The sequence below is a fragment of the Centropristis striata genome, chromosome 13, assembly GCF_030273125.1.
Source record: "Centropristis striata isolate RG_2023a ecotype Rhode Island chromosome 13, C.striata_1.0, whole genome shotgun sequence".
Classification (NCBI taxonomy): Eukaryota; Metazoa; Chordata; class Actinopteri; order Perciformes; family Serranidae; genus Centropristis; species Centropristis striata.
The window spans coordinates 20,585,249-20,611,836 of record NC_081529.1 but is presented as its reverse complement, the minus strand read 5'-3'; the positions used below and the strand labels follow the sequence as shown (position 1 = coordinate 20,611,836).

At 39.3% G+C, this 26,588-nt stretch overlaps 1 protein-coding gene across 1 annotated transcript in view; it reads right to left on the bottom strand.

Annotated features, from left to right (window-relative positions):
- Window positions 1–26,588, bottom strand: part of grin2ca (glutamate receptor, ionotropic, N-methyl D-aspartate 2Ca) — an 87,859-nt gene that overhangs the window by 13,170 nt on the left and 48,101 nt on the right. The window contains exons 4-9 of the mRNA XM_059347943.1: window positions 26,263–26,377; window positions 18,723–18,934; window positions 6,312–6,480; window positions 2,075–2,228; window positions 1,823–1,948; window positions 30–259 (exon numbers count right to left, since the gene is read on the bottom strand). Coding sequence (XP_059203926.1) covers window positions 30–259; window positions 1,823–1,948; window positions 2,075–2,228; window positions 6,312–6,480; window positions 18,723–18,934; window positions 26,263–26,377 — 1,006 coding nt within the window. The remainder of the gene's footprint in view (window positions 1–29; window positions 260–1,822; window positions 1,949–2,074; window positions 2,229–6,311; window positions 6,481–18,722; window positions 18,935–26,262; window positions 26,378–26,588) is intronic.

Below are 26,588 nucleotides of genomic sequence, written 5' to 3'. Positions count from 1 at the left end.
CTGTCAATAACAGCCACAGAGCTCGGTACCTTTTTGTCGCTCAGTCCAGAGACCGTGTCGATGTACTGCTCCTGGATCATAAAGGCCGCCAGGTTAGCCGTGTAGGACGCCAGGAAGATGACGGCAAAGAAGGCCCAGACCAGGACCATGATCTTACTGGTGGTGCCCTTTGGATTCTCTATGGGGACCGAGTTGTTGAAGACGATTCCCCACAGCAGCCACACGGACTTCCCAATGGTGAAGGTGGGACCTCCGGGATCTAGAGAGGATGAAGCAGAGAGTGGATCAGTCCATACAGAAACACAAACTAATCACTGTACAGCACCTATACTACCTAAACAAGTCTTTGCCTTTTCCATTTGCCACCTGCATGGAAAACTTTACTTCTTTGTTTCGGTCATTTTGTGTCTTTTTGTTGTTGTTGATAATTTCACTTGTTTTTAGTGTCATTCTATGTCTTTTTTGGTTATTTTGTGTCTTTTTGGTCATTTTATGTATTTTATTTGTGTCATTCTACATATTTTTTTGTGTCATTCTACATCTGTTTGGGTCATTTTATGTCTTGTTGGTCATTTTGTGTCCTTTTACATATTTTTTGTGTCATTCAATGTCTTTTTGTGTCATTTTACATCTTTTTTAGTTATTTTGTGTCTTTTTGGTCATTTTGTGTCCTTTTTTTCCTTTGGAAATCACCTTAAATGCAAAGAAACTTGACTGTTGTTGAGATGTTCAGATAAGATGTTAACTGTGCTCACTTGTGGAGAAGTCAAACAATTTGTTTGGCAGTTTTACTACTCGTACGAGAGCAAGAGCTCCCTTGATGGGGAACATAAATGTAGGTTGATTTCAGCAGTTTAACCACAGACTGTATATTAATAAAGGATGTAGTAGAAGCATCAAGTTGCCATCTTTGTTTGTTGAAACCAGGAGAGGCTATATTTGGACTGTAGAGTAGCGAGGACAGGTTTATCTAAAAATAAACTGAACAATAAAACTAAATGTACGTTACTTTGCGGGAAAAATGGAACACCGATTCCTTGGAGTGTCTTATGTTTCATAGAGAACCTGATCTCACACTCCTTAACTTCTCTGCACTCTTTCTTTTAACTGTGCATTTATTATTTCTTTCAAGTTGATGGATTCTGGCAATGTGCTGCCATGTACTTGCAGACTCTCTTTGCATTTAGCTCAAACTTCTCAGTTGTGGTTCTTGATAAGTACCACTGGTAATCAAACTGGGTAAAGACCTAGAAAAAGTAAGCGTATCCATAATGGTCAATCAAAGAATAGCGATACAGTTATTGACGATCATACGCTGCATGCAACCAGCTTGCAGAGTAGACGCAAAACAAAACATGGTCAATGAAAAGTGGAGGCCAGACTCGCACTAAATAAATAGTTTGTCTTTACCTTTTTCGATCAGCCACCTGCATGGAAAACGTTACGTCTTATTTTTGTGTCCTAGTACGTCATTTTGTGTGGTTTTTTTTTGTGTTAATTTTTTTGTCCATTTTACTTCTTTTTTTGTGTCATTCTACGCCTGTTTAGGTCTTTTTGTGTCTTTTTGGTCATTTTATGTCTTTTTGGTCATTTTGTTCCTGTTTTTTGGTCATTTTGTTTCTGTTTTTTGGTCATTCTACAACTTATTTGGTCATTTTGTGTCTTTTTCTTAATTTTTGGTCAAATGTACCTTACTTAACAGAAAAAAGGAACAGCAACTCCTTGCAGTGTCTTTTATGCAGATGTCTTTAATTTCTTTTATGTTTAATGCAGAACCTGATCTCTCCTTACTCCTAAACGCCACTTCTGTGCACAGACTCACCTTTGGCACTGACCAGGCTGCGGTTGTACCCAACTGGACTGCAGTATTCAAATACAAACACTGTGATGGCCACGACGGTCAAACACATGACGAACATCATCACCCAGACCGCCGGACTGTAGGGCTCTGCAGGGACAGAAGGAACAGGGGACAGTCAGGGGAAGGGAAGAGCTCACTGAGACTCTAAACACTCTATTTGTTGGTGGTGAAACACACACAGACACGTCTTCATGACTTGAGGAGGTTTCTCACCTAAGAAGGCAGAGGGTGAGACGGTCCCGTTACTCCTGGCCACCATCACGCTGATCCCCGTCTCCACAAACGGCACAGAGAAGTCGATAATCTCCGAGCGCTCTTCGTTTATGGTCAGCGAGCCGATGGCCATGTCCGCCCGCTTGTAGAACACCTGTGGTGGAGGAAGAAGGAAATCAACAGAGATATTATTTCAGGTCAGATATAAAGTGTGAATGCAGAGTGGATGTTTGTCTGACATTATCATAAATCTCAGCCTGTGTAGCAGCGTCTGGTAACACTGGACACTCACTGCTGACCTTTCACTTCAATCTCATGTATCAGTGAGGTCAACAAATGGGGCCTCTGTTCCTGAGGGTGATGTACTGTCTGGGTCTCAGCAGCCGGACACACAGAACTAAAATGCCTCCACCAAGCATGAGAGTCTGATTTGGTCTGGTGTACAAGCTTCCTCTGAACCCCCGAAATACACCATTATCATAGAAAGAAACTCTAAAAAGAGCCATTATTCTTGGAGTTTCAACTTTCCAACAGTCCTTGATATGAATGGATCATTGGTCCAATAAAAAGCTTAAAATGTTGATACGTCTGTCAAAAAACTCTTTATTCTACATGTCATTTAAAATAAAGCGTTTGCAATAACCAGATCATGTTAAAAACATTAAATTCTGCTCCTCAGAGACACTGTGAAGACATGATTGATTCTGCTGAGACCAACAGTCACGTGACAAATATTCACTGAAAATCTGTTTACACAGAGTTGAGAGGAGAGGACAGGAGAGGCTGGAAACATGACAACTCTTCAATATGTACAATATGTGGAGAAAACTGTTCTACATCTTTTTTTTGGGTCATTTTGTGTTCCATTTGGTAATTTTACGTGTTTTTTGTTTTTGTATTTTTGTATTTTTTTTGGTCTTTTTTGGTAATTTTTTTGGTCATTTTATTGTTTTTTTTTGCTATTTTTGTGTTGTTGTTTTTTTTACATTTGTGACACATGCAACACTTGTGTGTTGTGTTTATATATAAATTCTATTTTATTCCAATCTTTAAAAAATGATAAGAGAAATTCAACTTTTCTTTTTTTCTGATTTCTGTCATTCTGTGTCATTCTGCACAAAGACATGTTTGAGTTGTTCCCACTCCTAGCCATGCTTGTGCTGATTCCATAGAGCTTCAGGACTTACAGATTTATATACATTTTATATATTGCTCTGCGATACAAGGACACAATGAGTTAAATGTAAAAAAGCCCAAAAAACACCCTGAAACAGCTGGGGTTCGGAGGGTTAATCCAGTTTGATCTCTGAATCTGCATTTGTCATTAACATGTTCTATGTTCTGGCAAATTAAAAAGTCACCTACATCAGCAACCTATGCTGATGGCATTGTGACAACGTGATAAATGAGAAATTATGATGTTTGTCTATAAATAAAGCGATTCAGCTGTGACGTGGCTGCAGCAGAAGTGATGCATGTTCCACCATCTAATCCATCTCTAATGCATTTAAAGGTATTTCAGCATATAGCATAATGCCATTGCATAAGGCGTCTCCTGGCAAAAATACGGCGAGCAGGAAGTGGAATTAATGACTGCAGGCTAAAGGTCACTGGGGCTCCGGGGAAAAGGAAGTGATGGAATAAAATGGAATTCATGTATAAATACTTTTCCAGGTTCCAAGTTTCATGAATGAAACAAAAAAAAACACAATGACTCAAAAAAGACAAAATAACCTAAAAGACACGAAATGACCAAAAAAGTTGTAAAACGATAAAAAAGATGTAAGATGACCAAAAAAAGAAGTGACTAACCAAAAAGACAAAGTGACCAAAACATTTTTCTCCACATATTGTACATATTGAAGTATTGCCATGTTTCCAGCCTTTTCTGTCCTTTTCTCTAACCTCCCTGTGCAGTTGAGAAGCCCCTGACTGCTGCTCCAGCCTCTCTCTGCCACAGCACACCTCTGTTCATCATACTGAGGCAGAGCGGCTAGATTTACAGTCCAGACACTCCGCCTCATGCAAGCCATTAGCTCTCCTATGGAAGGAGACGCCTCATTGAGCACAACAGCCTTCATGTTTCTGAAAACAGAGAAAAAACAGGCCGAGAGATGTTGTATCATCCAGCTCCGTGAGCAGAGGGCTGGACACAGATTATTCACAAGGACACCTCCTGCTCCTCCTCCTCCTCCTCTTTCTCTCTCCTCTTCTTTCTCTCTCCTCCTTCTCCTCCTCTTTCTCTCTCATCCTCCTCTTCTTTCTCCTCCTCCTGCTCCTCTTCCTGCTCCTCCTCTTTCTCCTCCTCTTCCTCCTGCTCTTCACCCCCCTCCTGCTCCTCCTCCTTCCTCTCTCTCTATTTCTCTCCTCCTCCCCCCGCCCCTCCTCTTCTTCCTTATCCTCCTCCTCTTCCTCTCTCTCTCCCCCTTCCTACTCCTCCTACTCCTCTTCATCCTCCTCCTCCTCTCTCTCCCTCCTCCTACTCATCCTCTCCCTCATCCTGCTCCTCCTCCCACCCCCTCCTCCTCTTCCTCTTCCTCCTCTCTCTCTCTCCTCCTCCTCTTCCTCCTCTCTCTCTCTCTCTCTCTCTCTCTCTCCTCCTTCCCCCTCCTCCTCCTGCTCCTGCGTCTCCTCCTCCTGCTTCTCTTCTGCCTCCTCATACTCCTGCTCCTCTTCCTTCTCCTGCTCCTCCTCTTTCTCTTCCTCTCTTTCTCCTCCTCCTCCTCCTCTTCCTCTTCCTTCTCCTCCTCCTCCGTCCTTGGCTCCTGTTCATGTAGTCATTAATCTTGACTTCAAAATGGCTTTTTTCCCCTTTTTATTAAATATTTTTTAACCAAAGCAAAAAGAAGTCTTTTGTCTGAGACTTTCACTCTGATTTTACTTATATCTATCACACAGTGTTTCACTCATAACCACAGGAACTGATACTGAAAAAAAACTGTTTTCTGAATTTAATAACACACAATATATATATCAATAGGTTTAACTCTGTCCACATACAAAGGCAATAAACAAGAAAAATCTACCAAAATCAAGTTAAAGAGTTGCCCTTTTTATATGGACGAGCCAAATCATTAAAGTTTCAAACAGGAGAAGTAAAATAAGTGGATATTAGCATGTTTTTTTCTTTTGCTCTAATGCTTCTTAAGTCATTTTATGTATTCTTTTGGTAATTTTGTGTCTCTTTGTGAGTCTTTTTTGACCACTTTACATCTTTTTTGTAGTTGTAATTTTACATCTTTTTTGGTCATTTTACGTAATTTTTGGGGTCATTTCACATCTATTTGTCATTTTATGTATTTTTTTGTTAATTTTGTGTTTTTTTTTGGTAATTTTGAGTGATTTTGAGTCTTGTGATCACTTTACGCTTTTTTTATAATTTACGTCATTTTATGTAATTTTTTGGGTTATTTCATGTCTATTTGTCATTTTGCATCTTTTTTTTGTCATTTTATGTCATCTTTTTGGTCATTTCACGTCTTCTTTTGGTAATTTTATGTTTTTTTTTGTCCTTTTACGTCTTCTTTTGGTCATTTTATGTCTTAGATTAAGTTTAAAAGGTGTTAACTCTGGGGCGTCCGGTGGCACACCTCGTAGAGCGCATACCATAGAGGCCTTGTACTCGCGCCCTTTCTCGCATGCCCTCCCCTCTCTCTTCCCCCCTTCACTATCCACTGTCAATAAAGCCTTAAAAATGGCCAAAACATATCTTGGTGTTAACTCTGCAGGAAGTCTAAAAAATTAAGCTGTGGAGCTGCTTTATAACAAAGGACCCAGTGTTTTTTTAGTTTGGCCCATTTTAGAGACAAAAAGTAAGGATATCTAAGACTACGCTGCTTTTTTGAAATGCATCTTTAACAAGCTCCACAAACTTTCTGAAAGTGCACCACTAAACTCCTGAAGACCCCAAAGAAACCTGTTTCTATTAGAAGCAGTGAAACCGTCCTTTAATAACTCCGATTTCAGGAATGATTGATGACTGATGATGGACTTCGATGGAATCTTAAGGAATATTAAAGTACATTCAGTCGGACATGCAAGACACCGCAAGAACCAGCTGCAACAGAGTGAAATCTGACCTTTTTATCACTGATTAAACATCTTAAGTATCCTACAGAGTTCCTTCCATGAAATTGTAGATTATGTTTTGCATTTTGGCACTGAATATTTCCCTCCTGCACTAACACTCTGTATCATATCTGAGGAGAGAAGCAGGACTGCAGCTGGAGCTTCTCACCTCTCCGATCATCCCGTTCCAGATGCCTCGGACCAGCTTGCCGTGCTTGCCGTTGGTGACCAGGTAGAGGTCGTAGGAGAACTTGATGGTGCGGGACAACTTCTTCAGGATGTCTATGCAGAAGCCTTTACAGCACAGCTTGGTGTATGGCTCAGTGTGACCCACGATACTGAAAGAAAGACAGAGACTGATGAACAACAGAAACACTTCAGATGGAGCTCAGCGTCTCTGTGAGAACCCGTTTTTTTATGTTGCAGGTTTCTGTTGACCCAGACTGCTCAGTTCTCATTGTTATAGATGACGCCATTAAACTCTCATTATACATTATCAATGGAAGGAAAATTACCAATTATTATATCCATTACATTATTTGGATGATATGGAGATACCAGTATAATCAAAAGTCATATTTGAAAATACGATAATGTGAAATATTGAGCAATATTTACGAGGGTTGATATTTGCAGAAAAGAGAAATTATAACTTTCAACAGACAACAAACATGCATCTTCTGGCAAAACAAAAGAGCGCTGCAAGTTTATAGCAACTGTATATATAATAATAATAATATATAATGCAATACAATACAGTAGCTCTGCAGTAATTACTATCATAATTAAAGAGTAATTCTGGTTAAACATGTCTTTTTTTAATATAGTTTTGGCTTTCATTTTGTTCTTTATTCATGATTGGCTGCACAATATAAAGAAAATATGTAATAATGTTGTTGGATATGGTGAAAACTATATTAATTGTGATATAAACCGAAATGAAAGTGCACTCAGTTTTTCAGTGCATTTCAGTCAACTGCTAAAATACAAGAAATTGCTTGTTGCATTCACATTAAATAAAATAAAATAAATTCAACGTTATTTTATGGAACAAACTGCAGAAAGTGCAGTAAACAGAAAAGTCTCCAATTAAAAAAACAATGATTTTAAAGTGCAATTTTCAACCGAAACTTAAAAAAAATTAAAACTCTGTGGTGATATGTTTATCATGCAAGTTGACCTTGCAGTGATGATAAATAAACCTAAATAAATATTTATCCTTCAGTGGTGAAAACTATGTTACTTGTGATTTAAGCAGATATTAAAGTGTACTTCATTTCTGCTGTTTTCAGTTTTCTTCAACATTGTTTAATGGAACAAACATTTAAATGAACAGAAAGGCATAAAAATGATGATTTTAAAGTGCACTTTTGTAAAAATCCCTGAGTACAGTTTCCCAGTCTTTGGTGATTTATCATGCAAGTTGATATGGCAGTGATGATAAATAAACAGAAATAAATATTTATCCTGCAGCTCTAACACATAACTAATTATTCTATAATTAATTATTCTATAAGCAATGATAACATTTTACTCACTAATCTGATGATGTGGGTTCACCAGCAGTTTATCCAGATCATCGTAACTGCTTTATTCTGATTAATTTTTAGTGCTGATACAGTATTTCAGTTATCAGCATATACAAGAATTTATCATTTTTTATGCAAAACTCTACTATAAGCCACAGAAACGGTCAATGTTAAATCATATTAAACATAAAGAACTTGCAGGGGTTTCTATTTTTCCTCATACCCTTATTGCATGAATGAGAAGGAAGGAGGGACTTAAACTGAAACGTGAAGCAGGTTATGGAGCCGGCTTGAGAGGAGAGACCAGCTCTGATGTCAGATAATTTGGGGGGGGGGGGGGGGGGGTGTTGCAGGAGGGACAGTTGGAGCGGCTCCACAGGCGTGTGCATGATGTCACGGCCCCAGCAGATGGACGGACAGCTGGGCGGACCAAAACAAATCCGACATAAATTAATCACAAACAAACAATGGCAGACAGGAGTGAAACTCATTGCTGTTTGGACTGTTCAGTCTGAAATTGTTACCTGAGGAGAAGTTACAACCTCAGCATGTCACGCCCAATCAAAGGTTCAGTGCTCAGTGTAGTTCAGCTGTTTACTGTCGGACTGTGAGTTACTGAGCAGCTCATTTACATTTTCTATTCTGGTTCAGTGTAAACTAGAGTTTGGCAATGTAACAAAATTCACCAGTGTTGATGAAAATGTCTTTTTATATGAATTTTGATTTGTTGGTACTCAGTTCGCTGGAGTAGCAAAAAACACATTTGGTTAATATCCACTAAAAACGCAAAGACGGGAATAAGTTCAAAGTGACCTGAATAAAGTCTAAATGTCGAGAATAAAGTCAATAACAAAGTCAAAATGTCAAAATAAAGTCAAAATGTAAAGAATAAAGTCAATAACAAAGTCAAAATGTCAAGAATAAAGTCAATAAAGTCAAAATGTCAAGAATAAAGTCAAAAAGGCGAGAATAAAGTCAAGAACAAAGTCAAAATGTCAAAAATAAAGTCAAAATGTCGAGAATAAAGTAAAAAATAAAGTCAAAATGTTGAGAATAAAGTCTAAATGTCGAGAATAAAGTCAAGAACAAAGTCAAAATGTCGAGAATGAAGTCAAGAATAGAGTCAAGAACAAAGTCAAAATGTTGAAATTAAAGTCAAGAATAAAGTCAAGAACAAAGTCAAAATGTGAATAAAGTCAAAATATGGTGAAAGTCACGAATAAAGTCAAGAACAAAGTCAAAATGTCGAGAATAATGTCAAGAATAAAGTCAATAATAAAGTCAAAATGTTGAGAAAAAAGTCGATCATAAAGTCAAGAATAAAGTAAAAATGGTGAGAATAAAGTCTAAATGCAAGAATAAAGTCAAAATGTCAAGAATAAAGTCAAGAGTAAAGTCAAAATGTCAAGAATAAAGTCAAGAATAAAGTCAAAATTTTAAGAATAAAGGTCGAGAATAAAGTCAAGAATAAAGTCAAGAACAAAGTCAAAATGGTGAGAATAGTCTAAATGCAAGAATAAAGTCAAAATGTCAAGAATAAAGTCAAGAACAAAGTCAAAATGTCGAGAATAATGTCAAGAATAAAGTCTAAATGTCAAGACTAAAGTCAAGAACAAAGTCAAAAAATGTCGAGAATAAAGTCAAAATGTCAAGAATAAAGTCAAGAATAAAGTCAAAATGTCAAGAATAAAGTCAAGAATAAAGTCAAAATGTTGAGAATAAAGTTTAAATGTCCAGAATAAAGTCAAGAATAAAGTCGAAAAGACAAGTATAAAGTCAAGAATAAAGTCGAAAAGACAAGTATAAAGTCAAGAATAAAGTCGAAGTGATGAGAATAAAGTCAATAATTAAGTTGTAATGACGATAATGACGAATGACGAGAAAAAAAGTCACTTTTTGAGTTCAGTTGTAAAGATCTCCACAGATTGGTTGTTTCCGTCTCAATAAGTCATCAGAGGAACATTATTTTCTATCCAACAGTTACTGCAGCTACAACTTGATTTTCATCAATGTCATAAATTGAGCAATAACCACAATATTTAAGGTGTAGTAGAACTAAAATCCCCCAACACATAAATTAGATATTCTTGGTAGAAGCTGCTACAACTATTGTTTTGCTGCTTTTATGTAATTTGTGTGAATTTTTTGTCAAATATTGAGAAAAATCAGCTTGCAGTCTACCCTATGACGTTTTTTCCTCCTACCTGGCCCTGACCCTCTTGTAGTTACTGTATATGCTGGAAGTATATATCTTCCAGCTGTTTCCCCACATCATCCCTCCCTTCCAAACACCACAGTTTGACCCAGACTTGGATGTGGTGTGGACTCCAGTATGCTAAACCGTTTTAATGAGGACACACGCCTGTGTAACACCAACCACATGCTGAGCCATCTGAGTGACCCTGACAGAGACGACGATCACATACAGTACTGATGTTCACCAGCTAAACACACACTTTCAGCCAAGTAAAAGAGGCTGACGTAAGGGTTGAAATCAATTCCCCTTACTTATCAGCAGGATTACCGGGAACGTGGCGATGAGAATGTCCTTCAGTTTCACACTAACAGGATAACGCCAGAGAAGTGAGTCAGGAAGAGGGCAGGAGACAGTCGAGTCTGGAGCTCTGGGAAACATCCTGAGCTCCATTTTAGAGAAGAAGTTTATCACGCAAACACATTTACTGTTACATGAGTTTTCATTTAATGGACTGACTGATGGATTAATTAACCTAAAGCCTGGCATCATATTTGCTAATTTGTTTTCCATTCCCAACTACATTTTCACCATTGTCACCTTTACATGTTAACATGAAGGTGTAATGCGCTTAAATAAGTATCTCAAACTGGAAACAACTGAATTTCCAAACATTTCAGCTCATAGGTCTTAGTTTTACAGTCTCGTATTGTCAAAGGCAATCATTCCTTGAGTGGTGTTTCAAAGGTATATGCTTCACTGGGGTCTTCAGGTGGGCACCGTCCTTCTAATGTGTTTTGTTGACATCTCCAAAGGGGCTTAAATGGGACAGCTGTTGGACTGATATGATACGTTTTTCCAGATGTGGTTGAAAGGAGCAGATGGTCGAAGAAATGGAGTTCAATGCATTCAGTTCTGGCATGCTTAAGAATGAATAAAAAAGGTCACAGAGACTGAAACGTATTAAATACTCGTCGTGGCACAGTGTCAGTTATTTTGGTATATTGCAGGTTGCTTAACATGGTGCTTACATGGTCAAGTTGACATAATATATTTCTTCAGTGTGGTCAGCTTACATGGTCAGCCTGTAAACATCTTACTCTTAGTCTTGTTCCTCAAAAACACGCACACCTAAGTATAAAGTTTACGCTTAGCTTATGAAAACATGCTGGGCAGGATGGCAAAGACTGCATCCTAACAGTAACTTGACGGCCTGTCGGGGGCATGTCCTTAGCAGCCAAGTGGTTGAAGTTGCCACAAAATCCTCCTGCGACTGCCTTCCTCTAGGGATGTCAGGGGTAGGAGGTATTTGCCACAATAATGGTTTCACAACTATTAAAAGTGTAGAAGCTATGTCTATGGTGTCCTGATTCCTGCATTGTTGACCTGTGAATCCAGTGAGACGCATTTGTGTGTGCATTGAAATTTCATCTCGAGCGAGTCATGTAACACGTGTGTGTGTTTCTGTTTGTTTTTAGTTTGACAGAGTTGTGTGACTCAGCTGAAGCTTTGAGAAGAGCTGTAAAATGTCAGAACTGAAATTCCAGCCTTATTTTTGCTAAAAGGGCTTTAAATCGGCCGTGTTGGAGCATTTTAGATATCTACAAACTGACCAGATTTGTTGTACGTGATGGATATCCGATTTTGGTGCTCTGCAACTGGTAAAAAAACGCCGCCATTGTCGGATGACGTGAGCTCTGTGCACTGCAGCGAGAAGGGAAGTCTCTCTTTAACCCCGACAGAAAACTGATATTTGTTACGTTCGAGTCATTAAAAAACTGAAACATGCTGCTATCTGCCTCTTTTTCCCCCTCTCGACATAGATAGAGCTAATTATTAAAATGAATTCCATAAATTAAGAAAATCCCTGAATGACAATCGGGAGACCTTGTGAAACTGTGATATTTTCTCTGACAATAACTGTGAATCTCACATTATGATAGCCCTATCTACCTCCTCTGGGAGTTCTCGAGACATTTCTTGTCCTGCTTCAGTTGCTCGATCAGAGTACTTAAGACATTTGCACCAGCTCCATCACTCTAATGGCCCCGTCAGTTCTGTGATGAACAGGACTGACTGATGTGAAGCCCAAACATGCTGATGCTCCTTATTTTTCTGTCATGTGAATGATTAATGCTCAGACCAGGCTACGTGATATATTTTTGTCTTTTTTAGATGATAACTGGGTTGGGCCATTACCAGGCTTATATTGGTCAGTCTGACACCCAAATCAGAATAGAAAAAACTTTTTTTCGCGTGAATATTTGATCCAAATGACATTTGAAAACGTTAAAATCTGCAGTGATGGCAGGTTTTGTCCACGTGCTTCTACTGAGTGAGCAGGTAGTGATTCATAACATTAGAATAATGTGTGTTCATAGTAAAATCAATATCAGTCATACCAAATAATTACTTGTAGCTTAACACTACTACAGGCCACTGCAACTAGAAGAGCCCAGTGTGTGTGTGTGTGTGGGTCTTTTCTGAACTCTTAAAGTGTCAGAGTGTCTCCTTTCCTCAGTTTGGCAGGCTGGTTTTAACTTGACGGGCCATTTTCTTTATCCACAGAGAGGTTATGATGCTGCAGCATCAAACGTTTATTTGCTTTCACAGAAACCATAACAGCCGTACCTCTGTAGCTCACGAGATGATGCGGCGGCGGCAAAACTAGTGAGCCGTGGGCTCGCTGCAGAGAGCACTAATGACACGTCACCCCTGACCTCCCCCAGACCTTCAGTCTAATGGACTCTGCACCCACACATCAGGACCAGGAGGCAATGAGATGAGCAGGCGAGGCGGCACAGCCGAGCCACAACAAACCAAAACAAATGAACACTTTGGAGGAAAACAAGGCTGCCACAGCAGACCGCCAGTAAACACACAGGTCCCAACATCCCCCGGCTCGCCAGCTGCCAGGGTTCAACACAGAGCTTTAAGTTGGCTTTAAAACCGGTCTTTGGGAATTGATGCAAATGTGTGTGTAATTATTGTATACACATTTTGAACTGTGCAGAAATTCTTTGAGAAAGATTTGGAAGATGCTTTATGGATGTTGACAGACAGGAGTGTGTGTTATTACACTGTGTGTGTGTGTGTGTGTGTGTATGAGAATGTCAGAGGCCATCTGTGTCCCCTCGCAAGAAAATGTAAAGACTGCGCTCTCACTGAAATATTCAGCTCTTAAACAAGCTGTAGTGCTGCACCAGGTGACTTTTGTTGACCTGGATCGAATCAGGAGGCCCACATGTGCTGTTGTAGATTTGCTTAATTTAAAGAAAATGAAACTGTTCCTGACTGCTGAGGCCAGAACGGGTCAGAAAATTATTAAAATAACAGAAACATTTCTGCTGCTCAAAATGATAAAGTCGTTGGTTTATTCTCACCAAATTGTGTTCAAGTAAAGAACTTTTTTCGTTTGAAATATACATACATGTGGTGCTTGAGGTTTTTAGGTTTTTTGACAGGATATAAGAGGAGAGAGTGAGCAGGACTGACATGCAACAAATTTTTCCCGCTGGATGCATCTGAACCACGTGGTCCCCCCTCTTTTCTGTGTCATGCTCTTTAATGAGGGTCACGCAAATTTATACCTGAAAGCTGTTGGACGTTCTGCTGCAGCAGATGTAAGTTAAGTGCTTCTGTTTTGTGGAGAGTTTTATGTCTTTAAGCCTCAGAGAACTCATGAAGTGAAGCAATCTGAGGAGGAACATATCTCTTTAATTAAAATTTGCAGGTAATGCACGCGGAAATGCAGCAATGGATTATGAAATAATGACCCATAGTTGGACAATGTTCTTCAAATCACATTACTTCTTTAGTGTGTTTCCTGTCGTCAGCTTCCCTCTAAAGTTCTGGCTTGAAACTCCGTGCCAGTTTCTGTTTGATGATAGGCCGAGTAAAACCGGAGATAAGCTCAAATATATTTAGTATAAAAACATAGAACTAGATGTTCTCAGTTTACCTCAGATTTTGTTTCTTGTGTGTGTTTTTTTGTGTTCAAAATGTTGATCCAGTAAGTCAAAGAGAAAAAAATAATGATCAGTTCATATAGGTGAGGTTGTGCTGAAGAAAATGATACCAACATGGCATAATAAACATTTTTTCAAGTGGTATATATAGGCTGAATGAAAAGTACAAAACTCCTCTCTGTACCTTCTTTCTGTAATTAGGTGCATATTTTTGATAATCAGGTATGAAGGGACCACATTGCTTGGTGGTGATACTGAACCTAAACTAATCCTTCTTAAAATCTGATGAGTAAAGCACTTTGTTGACGGTGTCGTACTTGCTTCCTTTTTGTTTAAAGCTTTTCTGTTAATGTCAGACTTTTGGGGTTTTCATTTCACTCACAGTAGAGACAACTATGTCACTTCCGGTAGTGATGTTGGCTCTCGTAACTACTTCAGTTTCACCAGGACTAACATAATTTATTTCCTGTTTAAACTGTCTTTTATAACACCTAACCAGGAACTTTTTTGCCCTAAATCTAGGTCAGTGGTTTTGTAGCCTATTCACAGAAACTGCACCTTTTTTACACTCATATGTGTCATCATTGGTGGTATTGACAAAGGACCTATTCTGTCATTTACGTGCAAGATCTTGTTGCACAATCTCTGACCAGGGCCCAGGCGGCAACCTCTGGGTCTGAGGAGGGAGTGCCTCAAGCTGCGTTCTACCGAAAATTCCAGCAGTGGAGAAGCATTTAGGTCCATTCATTTCAATACAAAATGAGGAAACTTCTCACATGATTTATTGCCTCAGAAAATGTTTTTAAGGACAACACTATGGTCTCAATCACTAGTAAAAAATCTTCTTCAAGATAATCTGATGTTAATAGTTCTAATAATGGCCCCATTTAGAAGAAAATAGAATATAAAGAATCGTATGATTTGGGGCGTGGCTATCTTTGATTGACAGGTCACTAACAAGGCGAGCCATCATCAGGAGAGAAGCAGAACAATGCGTATCCATGGGAACGTGTCAATAAAGTTGATGTCTTGTTCAGCGTTTGGTTGGACTAACAGACACTCCAAGGAGTCGCTGTTCATTTTTCTTAGGTAAGTAACATACATTTTGTTTTGTTTTTTGCTCACCAAAACTAACATCCCAGTTAATCCTCCAGTTAATGCTAACATGAATCAGTCAGGTTGAGGTGTAGAGAGACGTGTAGTCAGTGTGGTCAGATCCCTCTCGCTCCTCCACAGTCCAAATATGGTCTGCTCCCTGTATCGGAAACCAGATACCGACACAAGATGGCGACGAGTGAAACGATGAACTCGATGCTTCCAACGGGCCACAACCAACGGGTGTCGTCACGGTGACTACATCCCTTATTTATACAGTCTATGCCAGGACCCAACAGACCCCTTGTCCCTGGTAGACCTGTTGGGTAATCACTTCATGATGCAGGCTCAAAAGTAGCCAGCTATCCTGACATCATCACATAATTTAAATTGACTCCAGTTTCCAGACAGCAGCTCTGATGTGCAGCTCTCTGCTGCTGTGTGCCAGTCCTGCTGCTCCAAGGCTCCTGGGAGCTCATCGAGCATTGCTCTCAGTCTCGACTTTAATTAAATCAACTTATGATCTAGCTCCCATTGAACACACTTAATACATGATGACATTATCTTCCCAGGTCAATACCACTCTTCACCAGGGCATCACTTGTGAATTAATCTCTGAGAGAGAAGAGAGTCTGCCTGCAGCACTAAGGCGCTTCTGATCCTGCAGGAGAACATGTACTCCTCAATGAGAAGAGCTCGTTTTAACTGCTTTGGGCACTCATGGCTGTTTGTCAGGCCTCTCTGAGGACCGGTGAGGGAGCTACACAGATGGTCTGCAGGGCTGGCCAGGAGTTTGGGATTGAAGGGGGTCGAAGGACTGAAATGGAGAACCTGCAGGATCCAACAAATCCCGTTCACAAAGCTCTGATAACAGTCTGAGTAGTGGAGAAAGGAAAGGTGACCCTGTAGCCAGGATTAGAGAGCAAAGTCAGGGAAGTGACTTTTGTTTTAATGCTCCGCGACCTGGAATAATCTTCAATTTATGCCCAGAAGATTTTGTCAATTTCATAGCTTGATTGCAGACTTGCCTGCAACTGTTTTAAGGTTTAGTTTTGGGTCATTTTAATAGCATTTTTACTTTTTCATTTACTTTGTCTTTTATCTGTATGTTTTATTTGTATTTCTGTACTGTTGGTGAAGGGAAACCCCAGTGTTTAAAAGATTTCTCAACTTGGTTTCAACAGATGCTGACTGATAAATGGATTGGCTGATATCACTGATGTATCATGACAACCAATAGATAACAAGAAATTCCAAAGAATTTGGAAACAGTGTTCCCATTTAATATTTTGTCCACAAGAGAGCACTACCAAGTGTAACATATGCTGTTCAGTTTAATCCTTTTATAAGCAAATAAAAGGGATCCTGATCAAAAATGACATTGGCAGATGTGGTACTGCATTTTTAAACCACTTGGATAAATACCCTCTTACCCTAAAAATCCTGTGTCCAAGATAATGTGCAACTATGACTTCATTGTCAAAAATGTTTAAAGAAACTGACCTTGCTTATGCTTTGGCCTCACTTATTTTTTTCAAATATATTAGGGCTAAATTGGTCAACAGACGTTAAACATTACTCAACAGGAATGTATAATAATCTATAAGTCGTTTAGGTCACGTATCCTGGAAAAACATTTTCTGGTTCCAACTTCTAATATGTGAGAATTTGTTGCCTTTCTCATTGTAAATTGCATTACAGTTTTTGAGGACAAAATAACCTATTTAAGAGATTATTATGGGGATTTCTACTATTTTCTTTATTTTACAGCCTAAATATATAACCATTTAATCACAAAACAATCCATGGATTAACAACAAATGAAAGTAATCTGTAGAAGCAGCCCTGTTCTCACTGTGAGATCTGTCTTCAGTGTGACTGTTGGTGTTGAAGCGTCTTCACCCTCCACTGCAGCATTTATTGGTCAGTGTTTCTCCACCTGACCAAAGTGCTGATCGCTCCCTTGAACGTCTCATTGACTTAACCTGCTGCCGCCTCCTATTTCCTCTCAGCTCGATGAAAAAGCACCATTGTCCGACACGGGGAGTTGTGCACTTTTTATCCCGGCGGGACGATTCGGTGGTCAGCGTCAGCGATAAAGCACCAGCGGCGTCCTCCATAACAGCGAGGGGACGTGATCCTCGTCCCGCTCCCCTCATCTCGTTAACGATATTGTCAGTAATGGATAACGGCGGTGCTTCTCTCCCACACTAATGAACACCAATACTGGTCTCTAGGTGTCCGGGATTGATGACATGGCCTAATCGTCCCATCTAATTGATACTCCACCATGCAGCACATATATTTCCCTGATTGGGTCACAGGGTGATCTTGGGGATATTACACTGTGGCCACGGAGCCTAATGAGCAGCTCACCTCACTGAGTGATAAGAAGTCATGCCTGGGCTAATGGCAGGGGAAGAGCCTCTTAATCTCATACCTAATGGCTCTCTCAAGTTAGATACAAAATCAATTAAGATGTTCATGTTAACATGTTGGACTGTACAGAGTTATAAAGTCTCTGACTAAAGCTGGTCCATACAGGGGATGATCTGGTAGAACTGATGCAGTGGAAGGCGTCAGAATCTCGAAAGCCCAAAATATAAGGTTTTTTTTCTTTGCTACGTGGCATCAAAAGGAAATGTTCCACCTGACTTGTCTTTTATATACACATATCTCACATGCAATGGCTGTGGGAGGATCTTGTCTTATCCCATCGCATCAACTAAAAAACATAAATGACCAAAATAGAGACATAAAATGATTTAAAAAAAAGACGTAAAATGACGAAAGACACAAAATGACAAAAAAAGACAATCAATCTACAATCTACAATCTACAAATGTCATTTAGCAGCCATGACCAATGCCCAAAAATACACACAACGACCAAAAAAAAAGACATAAAATGACCAAGAAAAGACAAAAGGACCAAAAAGAGACATAAAATGACCAAAGAAGACATAACCAAAAAGATTTAAAATGACCAAAATAGACATAAAATGACCAAAAATACTTAAATTGACCAAAAAAAGGACAGAATAGACCGTTTGTCAGCACCAGCTGGACACATATGATCGTTTTGTGAATCACGGGGCAGATCGGAGCATTATAAAAATAGCACACACGTCATCATACATACTCGTACAGTTCACAGTTGTATAAAAGGTTGCAGTTTCAGTGAATTTCAGTTACAAAACCACTGACCAAGGTGAAGGGCAAAAAGCTTCCTGGTTAGGAGTTCTAAAAGACAGTTTGAACAGTAAATAAATGATGTAAATGCTGGAAGTGAAGTAGTTACGAGGGTGAAGCTATGTAAAAAAGTTGTTCACTTTTTTTTCACATGGGACAAGAACCCTGTTCTCTTGGTGAAAGTCCTCCCTCCCTCCCTCCCTCCCTCCCTTCCTCCCTCCTGAGTGTGACAACCGCCATTTAATCTCACCACCAATCATTACTACTACGTCACCAAGAGGGCGATGGAGGAAAGTCTAAAACATAAAGCTGCTCTGGCTCAGTTGGTAGAGTGGTCATATACTGATCAGAGGGTTGGTGGTTCGATCCCTGACCATGGCAGCCTACATGTCGAAGTATTGTAGAGCAAGATACTGAACCCCAGATTGCTTCCGATGCTGCGTTCATCAGTGTGTGAATGAATTCCCAATGGTGGCAGGTGGCACCGTTTAGGGTAGCCTCTGCCACCAGTATGTGGTGTGTTAAACTCAGATCACATGTATATTTAGTGTTGTTGAGTGTTTGTGTCGTGTGTTGTCTCCGGACTGTTTCAGCTTCACTTACGCCTCCGTCTTGTTGGACTGTCGTCTGCAGGGCACTGTGTTGCTCACACACGTGCCAGTCACCGGGTCCACCGCCTCCACGATCACAAAGGGCCGCTCCTCCAGCGTGGCCACCGTCAGGTGCCTGTAGTCCGACACCGGCTCCAAATAGGAGCCGTACCGCGGCCACACCGGGTACCTCATCTGCAGGATCCCCATCTCGTAGGTCCCCACCTGGAAGAAAAGGATGAGTCAGCATGATGATAACCATACATTTATCTCTAATGAAACCAGCGAAGAACACGGTGTATCTCGGCCTCCGATCTTAATACAGTTGTCCCCAATTCTCCGACTGTATGCGCCGTTATCGCTCATCCTTGTGATTTGTGCACGTGCACCCGGGGTTTCAGTTCGCAGACAGTTTAGAGGAAATTGATTTTTGGGTCACTGGGGATGTAGAGAGTGTAATTACACATCTAATGCAACCAAAGCAATTCCACCCTCTGCTGTATTACCAGTTAGCTAATTTTAATTGGATGTTGTGGGGGAAATGAGCGTTCAGGCAGGCTGAATACATAATCAAGATCTGAAATGAAACATTTATTTGGAGAAGCCGTGACCTATTTAGGACGACAAACCCGCCGACTGTAAGGAACGAAGACCGCAGAGGACCAATCGGACCCCAATTAGACAGAAACAGCAACTCATCCAGCCGATTGTTGACTTAATGCTGATTCAGGCTGGACTATTAAAAGCTGCTTTGCCTGGATTAATACAGAAAACAGTTATAATGAGTAATAAGAAGCAGTTTCATTCAGTTTTAATCATGTTATTAGACACAAACAAAAGTGTCCCCCTCAATGGATTATATTTAAAAACATTTTATGATAAGTGTTGCAAAGGCCGGGCGCTGTTGCATTTAAAGGCTGAAATCGTATTAATAAATAAAAAGGATTTAAAGATTTCCATTTACAAAGCAGTAATTAACAAACAGTAATTAAATCATTCAATGTCGATAAAAAACCCAGTTTTTTAATTTAACTTTGGCAATAAAACAAAACAAAAGCGGTATGAGGAGGTGGTGTGGGTGTGTTTGTATGTTTTGGTCCCAGTTTTCAGCTCTTTTCTGTGTGTGTGTGTGTGTGTGTGCGTGTGCTTGTGTGTGTGTGTGTGTGTGTGTATGTGTGGCTGGTTCTTGTACTTGTACTTATTATTTTTTAGCTTTTTGCACATAGTTTCAGATCACACAAGATTAATGGAATTCCTGTTTGGGTTCTCGAGGATATTGAACACTTTGATCATTTCAGATGTAAAACAGTAACAAAGCCTCGATGGCCATCACTGTGTGCTGCTGAACACGTTGTAAAAGCTGTGGGCATTCATTTGCTCCACTCTTCTATGAAATGTTTGAAGCCTTTTCTACAGGGATTTGCTCCCATGCAGCCAGGAGAGCACTAGTGATGCCGGGTGATAAAACCTCACTCTGTCTGTGTTTCACTTCATCCCAAAGGGTGTCAGAGGAGGTTCAGGTCAGAGTCAAGGGCTTCCTCACCAAATTTGGCAAAGCCATTTAGTTTTGGACCTGGATTTGTGTTAGGAGGCCTAGTTTCAACCAAAAGAGCTTCAAAAGTGCACAAAAGCTATATTATAATGATATATGAGGTCTAAATGATACAAAAAAATGTCTGTTGCTTATCATTCTATCTAAAGATTAGGATTTATCTTAACTACAACTAAGAGACCGAGACCAAAACAGGGGAAAGAGCTCCAAAAGTACATGAAATATATAATAAAACAATATTTGTTTTGTCAAAATGATACAAAAAATGCCAGTTGCTTATATTTTTCTGGTTTTGTGCAACGGGACTTTGTCACATGGAGACAGGAAAGAGTCTTCCACAAGATGTAGAAGCAAAGTTTGAAACTAATATAATTCTATCCATAGATTAAGATTTTATTTTTCTTAATTAGAACAAAGAGACCTTGGCCAAAACATTTAAAGAGCTCCAAAAGTACATAACATATGTCTAATATATAATATAATCATATATATTGTCAAAATGTCTATTGTGCATGTATATAATTTTCAATAATTTATTTTGCGATTTCGAAAAACCAGTGATTGAACAGCCTTACAGCAATATTTACAAAAATTTCTACAACACTTAAGCTTACATGTGAGAGTAAAGCTGCTGCAAAATTAATTTGTAATGTTGCAAAACAACTCTTCTGTGGTTTAATTTTATGTTTGTTATAGTTTTAAACATGGAGTAAGGAGAATACAAAGGCAAAGAGCCTCATAAAGACTTTTCTTTTAAATTAAATTACTAAAAACATGCTCAATCATGACAAAAAATGACATTGAGTTATATATTTCGCTGCAAGATTCTGTCATGTTAAGACAGGATCTTCCCTTTGTTTCATATCATTATATCAGTAGATTAAGATTTATCTTGATTGCAACTAAAAGCCTTTTTTTTTTTAATACATACCAGCAAACTGAACCACAACGGGTCAGAAAACTAAATAAAAGTGACTTTCTGTAATCTATAGTCTAAACTCTTCTGTCCTGTTACTGCAGATGCAATAAATCTGTTTAAATATCATCCACAGAATATATGTGTTTCCCTTTTTCATGAATCAATAACCTTGTATCAGCTCAGTCACTGCGATAAAATAATCTATAGTGTTGACAGGAAGCTTAATCTAAATGTTCACCACGTGGGGAAGGATGTGTCACACTTCCAGCAGAAGAGTCAGAGACGAGAGGAGCTGTTTTCTCTTATTTATCTTATTTTCTGCAAAAGGATCAATTACACTCTGCTATACTACAGGTAGTATAGCTGAGTAACATGTATTTCACTCCACTGTGCTGCTGTAAATGTTATTAACTTCCTGGAGGGCTGAAAAAAAATGTCAGTCTGGACAAAATGTTTTTCCTCCCACATAATCTGTGCTGTTTGTACAATCCTGTCTGATCACAGCCGTCAGCAGCTCGTCACAATAACATGAAAAAAACTCAAAGTATTAGCAAATATCTGGATTCTCTGTGGGCTCTCCAGTTATTCCTCTGTGCTGTCATATTGATCAGTCGCACTGTTTGTCTGTTGCTCCACTCGTGGGCTTTCAGTCAACTCAATCAGAATTTCAGATTTCAGGGAAATATATAGAGATGAAAAAGATCATGTCCCTGTGGCTGTTCCGACTGGGAACATCATTGTTATTCATTCATCGTGGAAAAAACACACTGTTTTGTTTCACATTAACCCTCTGCAACCCAACGAGCTGTTTCAGGGTGGTTTTTTTGTTGCTCTTTTTACATTTTACTCATTGTGTCATTGTATTTCACTGCAATGTATAAAATCTATATAAACCTATAAGTCCTGCAGCTCTGTGGAATCAGCACAACCATTGCTAGAAGTGGGAATAACCCAAACGTGCATTTGTGCAGAATAACACAGTTAGAATGACAGAAATCATACAAAAAAAGTAAAGACTCAAGTTGAATTTCTCTGATAAATTACTTTTTTTTTTAAATTGGAATAAAATTGAAATTATATATAAACATTATTTCCTAGTGCCCACAAGTATAAGCAATACCAATTCAACAACACAGAATTACCACAAAAAGATGTAAAATGACCAAAAAGGCACAAAATGACCAAAGAAGACACTAAATGACTAAAAAAAGATGTAAAATGAACAAATCATTTTTCTCCACATATTGTACATATTGTAATATTGCCATGTTTCGAGCCTCTCCTCTCCTGTCCTCTCCTCTCTGCTCTGTGTAAACAGCCTCTCCTGTCCTCTCCTCTCTGCTCTGTGTAAACAGATTTTCAGTGAATATTTGTCATGTGATCATTCATCTCAGCAGAATCAATCATGTCTTCATAGTGTCTCTGAGGAGCAGAATTTAATGTTTTTAACAGGATCTGGTTAGTGCAAACGCTTTATTTTAAATGACACATGTAGAATGAAGAGATACTGACACAAATATCAACATTTTAAGCTTCGGTTTGGTCACTATTTTATAAAGGAAACTTTCCTATGATCCTGTCAAGGACCGTCAGAAAGTAAAAAATCTGACAATAATGCCTGTTATAACAGTTTCTTTCTATGATGAACTCCGTATTTTTGCCAATCATTTAAGGAAAACATACATTTCAATCCTGAAAGCGGTGGTGGGGTTCAGAGGGTTAAAAGTGATGTCAGGACCCAAAATAGAAGACCATATTGTCGAGCTTATTTAAATTACATGTTTTAATAAAGTATGCAGTCCTGTCAGTCACTAGTAGAATAGTTGGTGTATAACAAAAAAATCCATTGGGAAAATACTTCAATTACTTTTTTTTTAACCAGTCGGTGAGTCTGTAATTTCAGGGTTTTCAGCCGGAGAACGGCAGCTTTTCAGTCCCGTATATCACCCTGCCAGATAACAGCGATGACAGGAACACTTCCCGTCCTCCTCCCAGGCTGCTTCTGTCTGTCGTTACTCTCTTTTGTCACGCTCTCCCTCCATCTTCCCAAGTTACCTTGACTTTAAGATCCGCGAGGAAGTCTGAGAACCGGCTGAATAATGACTCTGGGAAGTAGCAAATTACTGCAGCAGCATTAGATAAGAGCACTGAAGTGATTTTAGTTAAATAAATACAAAAGGTGAGCAGTGTAATACGAGGTGTCGGACTGCAGTGTCGGGCTGAGGTGGGTTCTACACAGGTGATGTATGAACGTCACAGACGGGCTGTGTACAATAAGAAGGCTGGCAAAAAGGCAATCAGGAGATGGAATTGATTTTCAGCTCTGAGAGAAAAAGACGCCAGAGGCAACAGAAAGTTAAGCACAGAGTATCGCCTCAACCAAAAAAAATGTTCTGAAATGAGCACAATGTTGTGCTCTGAAGCAGTGAGAAAAACATTTCTTTCCTCCAACAAAAGGTTTATGTAAAGGTCAGCATGGTGGGGAGGAGAGCTGCAGTCAGGGGGGTGAATGAGAGGACACGTTCAGCTTCAACTTCCAGCTCGAGTCTCTCTGTGAGGAATGAAGTGTTTCTGATCAAGCAAAACCTCAAACAAACAAGTAATCATAAGATCATAAGACAGTGGCATGTCCAATCCATGTTTCCCTCACTCAACTCCATTTGATTTTTAGATTATATTAGATTCAACTTTATTGAGTACAGGTACTTAGACAACGAAATGCAGTTTAACATCTAACAAGAAGTGCAAAAAGGCAGTAAAGTGCAAAGTATGTGCGTATATATATACACACACACACAATAAGCTTAGCAGCAGATAGCAGTAGGTATCATTTAGAGTCTTGTTAGCAACCACTTTATGAGGACACAAATTTTTCTTTTTTACCCATTTTTGAATGGGTAATATTTAACTCAACAGTCATGTTTTTGTTATTCATGTTTTCATGTTCCAGCCCTCTGCATCCCTATTTTTGACTCATAAAAGTGGAGGAGACTGTGTTACACTTCTACAGTGTTCCCAGGGCCGAACTTTCCTATTTGTCTTTGATAGCACAAAGGACGAGACTGTAAAGATGGTTCAAATCTTCCCTAATTAACTGAGTGTTGCAGGGAGAACAATGCCCTTCAACGTGCATATCCAGCAGCAGGACAGGAGTGAAACCCACAGCTGCTTTTATCTCATCAGGAATACAGAAGAAGAGAGAAAGAAAAGCTTTAGTTTGAAGGTGATCAGCATCTTTTTAACTGCAACCTGTTTATGCTTTCAGTTGTTAGGTGATTTAATACCAGCTCCATTGTTTATGCCACATACTGTTTTATTCACTGCATCATCCAGAAGTGCAGGGCAGAATTGTTTGCATAAAAAAACAGGAATTTGCATCCGATAGATATGGAATAAAGCAGACTAGCAGACTGTTTTAGAGTCCAACAGCGTGCACAGATCTCTAAATTTCACAAAGTTGGAGGTGAAAAAGTTAGTTTTTAGATTAACCAAGCAGTTTCCTGGTTTAAGCTTTTAAAATGTGGGGATTGCTGTAGGATACATATATCATTGTAAAATATTGAATATGCAATATCTTTGCATATATCTTTGCACTGGACTGGGTTTTGTAATGACAAAACAAGACATACCAGGGTTTTTCTTGGGACTCTGTGAACTTGTGATGCTATTTTTGAGATATTTTTATGGACTTAATGATTTATTTTAGTGATAAATTTGGATAATGAAACCAATCTTTAGTAGAAGCTCGAAACAGTTAAACAGATTCACAAACAAACTAGATTTGTTTGCATAAATAGTGACCTTTGATAACAAACTATGATAGTTTGAATTTGTTTTGAAGTGGAGTTTTATGAGGTATGCATGCAAATGAACGTGTTGTTGGCCTGCATGCAACTCAGGTATCATATATTTTGCAGTACTCTTCAGTAGAAGATTAACAGTTTGACCTGTTGTACTAATAAGCAGCAGTATGTCTGCTAGTAAGGCGAGGTGTAGGCTCTCAGCCATCTAAATGTTTACTTAAGGAACATCATTCCTGCCTGATGTTTAAGCTGCAGTGTTTCTGTGAGCAGGCAGGTGAATGCAGCCTCCTGGATGATCACAGAGCTCTGCAGCGGAGCGGACAGGTAGCTGCCACGCAGCAAAGTCAGCCAAAAACAACATGACGGCTTTGTTGAAACAACAGAGTTTGTGAATGACAAGCAGGTGTGCTGTGGAGAGTGAATGTTGTATCACTGAGTGACAGGATGTGTAAACAGGAAACACACTGATGCACTCTGTGTTCTGCTGACATTTTGGAAAGTCACTTAAATGCATTTGATGTAAACTGTGTGCAACAATACTGGCTCCCACGGTCTCTTGTCCTCTTCTATTCAAATCTCTCCTATATTTTACAATAATCTGACCAATCTGCATGACTTTGACTGCAGAAAATACACCACAATGCCCAGTCAGTTCTCCTCTTTTCTCACAGATATTCATCATTAGACCAGCTGCTGTGCTCATTCACACACTTCTGTCTCCTCCAAATAGCCTGGCATTAGCTCAGAGCCTTGATAACATATTGGAAATTAATATGAAGAAGCAACCGAAACATAAATTTAACACAATTAACTTTGAATCGCCTGCAGCTGTTTACACTGAGCGTGGTGTTTTAACTAAACTCTTTCTGTTCAGGCAGTGGAGGATGAGAGGAAAAGTCCCTCCAGTCTGATGTCCACATCACGGCTGCCCCCCGGGGTTAAAATTAATTTTTCAATCTCCAAACAAATCAATGAGGCGGCATGCTGCTGTAGAGTTACAGACAACTTGTGTGTGAGCGTGGGCTTCCCTTTAATATCTTTCTGATGAGATGAAGAGGTATGTGTGATTAGGAAGTGATCCTTCATTAAGTAGTTTTTTGGTATTAGTGGAGCTCTGACTCTTTTAACTAGTCTTTACAAAGAGACCAGTGATGGATGAAATCTTCTGTTTTCTCATTCTGGGACTTTAGTGTGCACACAACTCTCCTTCACAATAACTTTTCTGCAGATAAAAGCCTGTATGAGTGAAATAAGCGTTGCCGTGTCATGAGGAGCTCACCTTGTCCCACAGTCTCTCTCTGTCCAAAGTGATAATTATCATGGCTGGATTCACCAGGTAACCGTTACTGTTGAAGGAGAAGTCGTTGTGTTCCCAGGTTACATTCAGCATGTGCCTGCAGGGAAACGAGAGAAACATGATCAGTGACTTCAACACCAGTATATGCATATTTATATATTTGCAGTTTTTTGTTAATGGATTGATTTGTTTGTTTGTTTTAGTGCCCTGCACCATATGGTTCCCAGTCCATTTGGGCTTACAAGACAACAGTCATAACATACAGTTCCACAAATTCAAAATGAAACATGGGATAACATTCACTTTCC